The 9209-nt window shown below is 43.2% G+C and overlaps 1 protein-coding gene across 4 annotated transcripts in view; it reads left to right on the top strand.

Annotated features, from left to right (window-relative positions):
• The first annotated feature begins 243 nt into the window (after positions 1–243).
• The window catches only part of PTPRK (protein tyrosine phosphatase receptor type K), a 619103-nt gene continuing 610137 nt past the window's right edge, over positions 244–9209 (top strand). For all 4 annotated transcript variants that reach the window (XM_068985075.1, XM_068985072.1, XM_068985073.1 and 1 more), the window contains exon 1: positions 244–462. In XM_068985075.1, the coding sequence (XP_068841176.1) occupies positions 366–462 (97 nt within the window). In that variant the 5' untranslated portion in view covers positions 244–365. The remainder of the gene's footprint in view (positions 463–9209) is intronic.

Genomic DNA, 9209 nt, shown 5'->3' with positions numbered 1-9209 from the left:
TCCGGCAGGAGGCGGCGGCGGCGGCGGCGCGCCCGAGCCTGCATTCCTCAGAAGCGCCCGGAGCCCGCGGGGCGACGTCACCCCCGGCTCCGCCCCCGTCCCTCCCCGAGCAAAGTAACTCTTGACTAACAGGAGCAGCCTCTGCCGAGCATGGAGAGCAGCCGCCGCGGTCGGCCGGCGACGCGGGCGACGCTGGCGCCCCAGAGGTAGTTTGGCTCCCGCCGAGCAGGAAAAAGTGCGGGCGCGCGGCTGTCCACTCCCGGCGCTCACCCGGCCAGGCCCGGCCGGCCCCTCAGCGGTGGGTTTCGCTGCGAGCCTCCGGGCAGCTCTTTGCAGAGCGGCTTGAAACTTCTCCCAAAGTCGACATGGATACGGCGGCGGCGGCGCTGCCCGCTTTTGTGGCGCTCTTGCTTCTTTCCCCGTGGCCGCTCCTGGGGTCGGCCCAAGGCCAGTTCTCCGCAGGTGAGTGGCCGAGGGGGCGTCTGGAGCCCCGAAGGGTGCCCCCGACCTGGGGCTTGCCCAGGGAGGGATCGGGCTCCTCTCCAGGACCGTGGGCAGAGGTTTGCGGGGCGGCGGGAACGGGCAGAGGGAGAGAGGTCCCCCGACTTTGTGCCAGGTGGGACGCGGGGCGCCCGACTGGGCGCCGTGGCGCAGGTAACTTTCCTCGTTGCGCCCCATTGTTCCCGGCGGAGGCTCGCCCGGGGCGCAGGCGGGCCGGGCGGTGCGGGAGTGCGAGCGGCAGTGCTTTTCTTGGGAAACGCGGAGCCTCGGCGTGTCGCGCTGACTGCACCGCGCCGGGGAAGAGAGAAAGAAAAAGTAGTGAACGACTCTGGGGACGGCTACTCTGTTGCTCGTGGTGCGGGTTTGTAGCTCTCCGCCGTTAGAACATTAAAAAAAAAAATTTTTTCCCCCCCTCGGGAAGCCATTGTCAGAAAGGTGGAGACTCGAAGAGACCGACCTCGGCGCGCTTTGCCAGGTGCTTTTTGTCCCGGGAATTACCTCCCCTGACTATTGTCTAACTACTTCCCCGTCCCTCCCCCCAGTCCTTTTCTCGTTCTCTAGCGCGGGGCTGCTCGTTGTGCTCGCCCGGTGGGTTAGGGCACCGCGCGGAGCAGGTTCCGTGTGTGTGTTGGCAGAGCCTGTAGGATGTTTTGAAACACGATTCTGAGGATCCACACCGAGCGGTTCTGGGCAGCGAGGTTTGGGCGCCGGGTCGGGGAAGCCTGACCCGCGGGGGTTGGGAGCCCGTTCCTCCCGCAGAGCCACCGCGAAGCTGGCGCAGCTCCTCCCGAAGCCGGCCTGCCTGCTGGGGGCTGTGAACGACTGCCACCCGCCGCCAAGAGGACCCCAAAGGAGGCATGCAGTGAGGTCTCGCCAGTTAGCCCTTTTGGGTTCTAGTGGGTTCTAGTAAAACCACTTCGACAAGTCAGTGAAACCGCGTTTCGCCCAGTCTCGTCCTCCGTTCCCTGCCAGTTTTGTCATCCTTCCTGTCGGTGGTTTCTTTCGTTCTCTCCTCTGGGGGCTCTGAAGTTTCACCAGGTGGACGCTGGGGAGCAGGCTCGCGGGCAATCGTCTGCCTCCCGCCGGTCCAGACAACTTTTCTGGCCAGTCCACCCGGCTCAGCTTGGCTGGCGAGCGCGTCTGCTGCCTTGGTTCTCAGTGCAGATGGAGACGCAGAGGTGGCCGAGGAGAGCTGCAGAAGACGCGGGAAGCGGCAGCCGCGCTCCTGGCTGAGGCCGGGGGACGCGGAGAACGGACGAACTTTGCACTGTCGGTTTCTCTCGTTGTTGTGGCTGCCTGGTTTCCTGGAAATAAACTCAGATTGTTGGTTTCCGGAGTAATGTTTATTTCCCTTGCGTCCTCTTTCCCCTCTCCCGCCCCCTTTTAGAACTCTATAAAAGGAGTTGGACAACAGATTCAGATGGCAGCATGTGATGTGTACTCAGGGAGATTATGAAATGCAGCGAGTACACGGAAAGTTATGTATACAGGTGATGTTTGCAGAGGACTACAGCTCTGTGCAATGAGTGAACCGATAGCTTAATTTTAATTCTTTCTAGAGTAGCATTAGTGCAAGCGTCTCTGACAGGTAGTGCTGGTTAGTATTGGAAGCGTGCTTGATGGAAGACGTTGTATGTAGGCAAGTTGGAAGTGGGTATTGATTTCTGCACAGTGTTTGTTAGTGCACGCAGAGCTTACCCTTGAAAAGGCATGTAGTTTGTTAATTGAAAGTTGAAATTCTACCAGTTGCATGATGAAACTTACATGTATTCCAAATTTGCAACTATTAATGTTTGAACAGCTGATGGATATCTTTTTATCAGTGAAGAAACTTTCCCTTTTTCTAGTTTCATATGTTATTTACCCTTTACTGACCAAATAAATACTAGATTTCCTCCAGCAGAATGTATAGTTGAGCTTTTTTGATCCTTGGAGTTCAAGTATCTCTAATGAACAGTTGTGTTCTTAGACGTCCAGTTCTAAGTAATTTAAATAAGCCTGGCTTTTCTTTATTGACAAAGCAAAACATTTGACTTCATATTTAAGTAAAAGAATGTGCAATCCTAGTAAATACAATTCTGGCAGGACTATATCTCAAAATCTTGCCATTTAGGATTTGTCTATATGCCCAGAAAAGAATGCCTTTTATTCCCAGAGTTCAGATTGTGAGTCTGCCTTTCTCCATAAATTAAAAATTTGTTTTTTTAAAAAAAATTTATATTTTCTGCCTCTCCTAAGTCATTTGTTATTCCACAGTCATCAGATTTTATGGCAATCAGATTTGTTGCAAAAACATAGAGTCAGAGATTGGAAGTGTATTCTTTGTTGCATTTTTTTCTTACCTTCTACTTTAAATGATGAACTTTTATTTCATTCAAGAAATTTAAATAAAAATGCTTTTAAAGTGTAAAACAAATACATGCTCAGAATTATAAACTATCCTGTTAAATATATTTAAAAAATCACACTATTTAGGTCAGTTTACACTTTTAGATATTATCATGTGGTTCCTAATGTAGTGATAAGCTTCAAAAGCAAAATTTAAAAGACTACAGACCCTTAGATCTTTGATATATCATGTGCTCAATCTAGTCTGCTTTGTTTAGGCCACAGTTTTAGGAATGATTTCATCATTTGTGACTTTTCCCTTAGCTTTTGGAGTTAAGGTGTAAAAATGCTACGTGGTGATCCTCTGAAAATCTAAACTTCTAGAGCTTCCTGTAAATCTCAACTTGTGTTCTTTCAATTTGATCACTCACTTAAAACAGCACCAAAAATGTGTCGTATCTGTGTTATATCTGGGGAAATTGAGGCATGGAAACACAAAAATGTACTGAAGTTTATTCATTGGTTGTGTAAGTGTTATCTCTTGATATCACAATATAAGAACGTTTTCTGTATTAGGACTCAGATGGCTGACAAAACCAGTCACAGATGAGGTAACTGGAGACTCAGCTTTCTCATCTGCAAAATGGGGATAATGATAGCTGTTCTGACCTTTCCGCATGGTTTTTATGAGGATGGGGTGAAATAATTTATGTGAGCTGGCCCTGTACATTGTCAAGCTTCATGTAGCTCTCTGGGGTGTAATCATCATATATTAAGGTAGCTAACTGCCTTGACTTCAATCTTTTCTTGCTCCCACATTCTCTCCCATAAGTTCAGGATGGTGTGTGTGTGTGTATTTGTGTGTTTCACTTGGCCAGTCATTCATTTTAATTGTTGTTGAACATAAACATCCCAGATTGGCCAGACCATAATTTTATCAGCACAGTGAGAGAAATTATCTTTTATTTATTTATTTTGAACTTACCTCCTGTAAATCCCTACTTGAGTTGAACCTGTAGAAGAGTCACTATTAACATTCATAGTATTCCAACTATAGAAGAAATTTATTTTTAGTCAGTTTCTTTAACTGTCTGTTTACCTATTGGTTATTCAGCCTGTTCATCTCAGTGGGAGAAAAATGTGGCTTTTTAGATGCAGTCTTATCAGTGACCTAGAGAGGGACTGTTGTCTCTCTAGTGTGATGTGAGCCTGGAAATGCAACTCCAGAGCCTGCCTTGGATATAGTTCCTGGCATGTCACACTGTAAGTGTTTACTCACTTGATCCCTTAGAACCTTGCAACTCATCTAAGCAGAGCCACTTTCTCAGTGTCTCATTCCTTGCTGTTCCATATGTGAGTTAAATTTCTCTTATACTTAATATCTGTATTGGCACGATCCATTAGTGACAGCTTTTTAAAGGGTTGCCTGTCAGTTTTCTGGTTTTGATTGGCCAGAATCTCACGATCCCTCAATTATTAAAACCCCAAGTTCTAAACTATTAATAATATGTAACCATACATTTCTGAGACTGTTTTTTTTCTTTCACTAGTCTCCATATATCTGATTCTGTTGATTTTTCCTAGATTGCAAGATGTCGTTTTTTGTCTGGCCAATCCAGACGGGAAGAGGCAGGTCTGGCTGCTGTTTGGGCTTTGGCATATGTGCTCCTGACAGCTCTTCTCTTTATATTCATAAATATGAATTTGAAAAATAAATCAACCCCTCTGCCACTCTACCCCTCTCCCACACTTCTTCCCCCTCCCCTCTAGCAACAACAAAGCCCACATGCACATCTACAAAATCACAGCCTTTTTGTTTTCACCACATATCTTTTGGTGCTGATCGTGTTCTTGAAAACTGGAACTATGACTCAACCATTACCCGGAGCAAACACCAGTCCTCCTACCTGATCTCATATTTCAGGCAATGATGGTTTACTACATGTTTTTATGGCCTTTAACAAACATTTAATTTATGTGGTATGGCCCTATGTTGAGAAACTAGGTTGTTGCCTTCTAATGCTTCTGAAGTGCTGTGTTCTAGGTCTGCTCGAGGTGGTGATACAGACAGTGTAAGTCATGCTAAATATGGATCTGCTTCTCTGAGGCATGGAAAATGCTGTCCTCCTCTGCCTGTGCGCTTCTCATTTCCCGTCCTGGTTCTTCACCGAGGGCAGGAAGAAGAATACTGGAGGACTGAGAACAGGAGCCATCAAGGGAGTTTACAGATTGTTCTTAAAGACAAAGCAAAGAGCACTGGGATCTTGTGTGTGCGTGTTAATCTTTCATTTAATTTTCTAAAGAAGGGAAAAAAAGCCCTATTTTAAAAATTTGTTTATTGGAATCAGCCTTTGCCTTTGTCCAAACACATTCATTTCTTATTCTGTGGATATGAAAACTTCCCCCTGTGTATTCCTCTCAGACTTTACCCTTTGATCATGTGTCTGTTTTGTGTCCCTTTATCAAATGGTATTTCTTTTTGCCTAAAAAGGTTGCAATTGCTTGTAAATGTTTTTTTTTTTAATCAAAACTCATGTTGTTCGTCATATTTCTGAATAATTTCTGAATTTTATCAATTCATGATATCTTAAATGAGTATTTGATATCAAAGTAAGTACATCAATCAGGCTAATTTTTATTTCAGTTGAAGGTAGAAATAAGCTTGTAAATCCATGAAATAATCCTTTAATGTTGCAGAGTATTTGTGCTTGCATGTCTCTAGAAGAAAGAGAGACTTTGAGTTCCTTTTTGTAAATGGGGATAGAAAACATTTGAGTACCATACTGCCTATTTTTTTGAGATCAGTGACATATATCTGGGCTTTGGAAAACTTTAAAAGTTATGTTTGGATGTGTGATATCAATGAGAACTGTAGAGGTAGATAGTTTACAAAGTTCAAATTTTATCTTAGTGGAAATGTGTTTTTATGAAAAATGTTCTTAAACAAACATAGATTCACATGAAAAGTTTTATTAGTTCCATGAAATTCTGTTGGGAGGGGTATGTTTATTTTTCTGTAAATATTGTTATGGAGATTCTTTTGATTTGTTGTTAGTATTTTAGTAATAAAAACTTGACCTTACATAATTAAAAAAGTTCTGTGAGGTTTTGCAGATTGTTGAGCTTCTGGGAAACACTGGGCTTGGGATGTAAGAATCACATTGATCCTATTGTGGAACATTGCCATTTCCCCACTTAACTCTGGTTGAATTTTCTGGCATTCTTTTCTGTATGTTGATAATCCATCAAAATTACACGTGGCTTATCGTGTCACTTGCAGTTGTTTTAGGAGTAAATTAAGTGGTCTTGAATGAAATAATCCATGCTTCTACTTTATATGATCGTAGACAGAGCTCTGTTAATAAAAATGATGAACAGAGCAGTGCTGACTGAATCCTTTTACAGGTGTCATTCTAGGAGTTATTTTCAAAAGAACCCAGATAGAAATAAATCCAAATAAAATAGTGTGTAGAATTACCGTGTGCATTTATTTTGTTGAGAAAGTTGAAAGATGTAAATGCATTCTTATGTATATATGTTCATACACACACACACATATCTTAACAATGATAGAACATCATTGTCCAAAGATTCAAGTGAGAAGGAAACCAAGGGTATCTACAGATGGGATCACATTCCTATACTTATAGTCTAGATAGAGTATTTTTAAAAAGAGTGATTTGTTTTTATTTATTTCGTTTATGGCTGCGCTGGGTCTTTGTTTCTGTGCAAGGGCTTTCTCTAGTTGTGGAGAATGGAGGCTACTCTCTAGTTGGGGCTCATGGGCTTCTCATTGCAGTGGCTTCTCTTTTTGTGGAGCACGGGAGCCCTGACTCAGAAGTGGCACGTGGGCTCAGTAGTTGCTGGCTCCTGGACTCTACAGCAAAGGCTCAATAGTTGTGGTGCCTGGGCTTAGTTGCTCTGCGGCATGTGGGATCTTTTTGGAAAGTGAAGTGAAAGTGAAAGTCGCTCAGTCATGTCAGACTCTTTGTGACCTCATGGACTATAGAGTCCATGGAATTCTCCAGGCCAGAATACTGGAGTGGGTAGCCTTTCCCTTCTCCAGGAGATGCTCCCAACCCAGAGATTGAACCCAGGTCTCCCACATCGCAGGCGGATTCTTTACCAGCTGAACCACAATGGAAGGCCAAGAATACTGGAGTGGGCAGCCTATCCCTTCTCCAGCGGTTCTTCCTGACCCAGGAATTGAACCAGGGTCTCCCTGAATTGCAGGTGAATTCTTTACCAGCTAAGTTATGAAGGAAGCCCGGGTTCTTTCTGGACCAGAGATCAAACTGATGTCTCCTGCATTGGTAGGTGGATTCTTTACCATTGAACCACCTGGGGAGCCCTAGAGTATTGAGTGTAGAGAACTCTTTTGTCTATTGCATAGATGAAGAAACTGAAATGGAAAATATAGGAACTATGTAATATAGAATAGACTACTGCTGCTGCTGCTGCTAAGTTGCTTCAGTCGTGTCCGACTCTGTGCGACCCCAGAGACAGCAGCCCACCAGGCTCCCCTGTCCCTGGGATTCTCCAGGCAAGAACACTGGAGTGGGTTGCCAGTTCCTTCTCCAGTGCATGACAGTGAAAAGTGAAAGTGAAGTCACTCAGTCATGTCCGACCCTCAGCAACCCCATGGACTGCAGCCTACCAGGCTCCTCCGTCCATGGGATTTCAGGCAAGAATACTGGAGTGGGTTGCCATTGCCTTCTCTAAAACTGCCCTATACCATATTTTAAAGGAGAAACTAACAAACCTAACTCCAGATTGGTGTCTATTTATATAAACTCTTGCTGATCCAGCCTGCTCCTTAACCAGCTGCTTGCAGACCGATTCTCCAAACCCAGTCCAGGGCAGCAGCTGATGAGCTGCAAAAATTCCCCTAATCCTTGTTGGGTGGTAGGGTGACATGTCAGCTGCTTAAGTGGCAAACTGGCCACAGCTTTTTGATATGACTCGACTTAGGTCATTTGACAAATTCAAGAGTAGGGAGAGGAAGACCTTCTAACATCTTCACTGCCCATTTAAGGAATGATGGCTGATTGCTTCATCGTCATTGGACTTGTCAGTGGCAAGATGCCCTAGAATATAGCTACCTGAATTATGGTCCATGAACTGGCAGCATCAGCATCACCTGGGAACTTGCGATGATCTTGTGATCACATAACAGAGCCCACGCCAGACCTACCAATTGAGAATCTGCATTTTGACAAAATCCCCAGGTGATTTGCTTGAACAGTTAATTTTTGAGAAACCCTGCTCTAAGACAAAGAAATCTCAGCTTGAAAAAGATGTACCACATGCCCTTCACTGTAGAATTGTAAGAGAACTGTGAAAGGATTCATTACAACATGAAATAAATTTCCCTGGAATTATATTTCTGATCAGTATTACTTAATTATAATTTATCACCCAGACACATCAAAACAACAAAACTATTCAGTTTTTTTAATAAAGAATACTCAGACAATTTTGAAAGAAATATTCCATAAGAGAATAAAAATAAGACTAAATAGGTTTGATTATGAATGTATTATATAGTATTTGAGGGTAAACATATTATCTGAGGAACCAAGCATGATATATGCCAATCATTTTTACATTGCACATTGACATGTTGATATAGAAGACAGTATTCCCTCTTTTTTTTTTTTTTACCAGTGACTGCAGTTTCTTGTTTTATACTTCTCTTTTTCTTCTAAGTGTAATTTAAGGATCTCTGTAATAAGGAGCTCATTTATAGGATAGTCAAATTTAATGAATAGGAGTTAGGTAGAATGCATTAACTATCACTGATATTCTTTTTACTATCTTTTGTGCTCATATATAAGAACAGAGATTCTTGTCAGTTTTCTCCAGAGAAAAATTATGATATAATAGACAGTGTACACTATTCATGTCAAAACACAATTTTACTTGCATTTTATAGCTTGCTTTAGCATTTGAGAAAATGAATTTTCCCAGAAGACCTAATTGCCTTCTTATTAATAAGCCTGTAAGTGTGTTTTGTTATCCAGTTACTATTCTAAATGTGTCTACTTTTGCTGGCTGTTTGAACAGTGAAGTCTCTGATTAAATCACAACTGCTCGATTTGTTTTTGCCATTCACAAGTGACTCAGAAAATACTGGCACACTGACGTGGTTATGGCAGAAACTAATGGAAAACAAGAGATAAATTAATGTTAACCCATGATAGTTGGTTATATTGTGATATCAGGAGGTGGGGTTTGGCTCAGTATACAGCAGAATTCTCTATGTGTTTGATACTGTAAGTGAAAGTTTGCTTAACCTTTATTGTTTTAAATACACAAAATATAGTTGCCAGATTAACGAATAAACTACAAATCAGTGATTGCCACATTTATTGGACTGA

This window comes from Capricornis sumatraensis, chromosome 13 (genome assembly GCF_032405125.1).
Source record: "Capricornis sumatraensis isolate serow.1 chromosome 13, serow.2, whole genome shotgun sequence".
Classification (NCBI taxonomy): Eukaryota; Metazoa; Chordata; class Mammalia; order Artiodactyla; family Bovidae; genus Capricornis; species Capricornis sumatraensis.
This window is presented reverse-complemented; position numbering and strand designations above follow the sequence as displayed.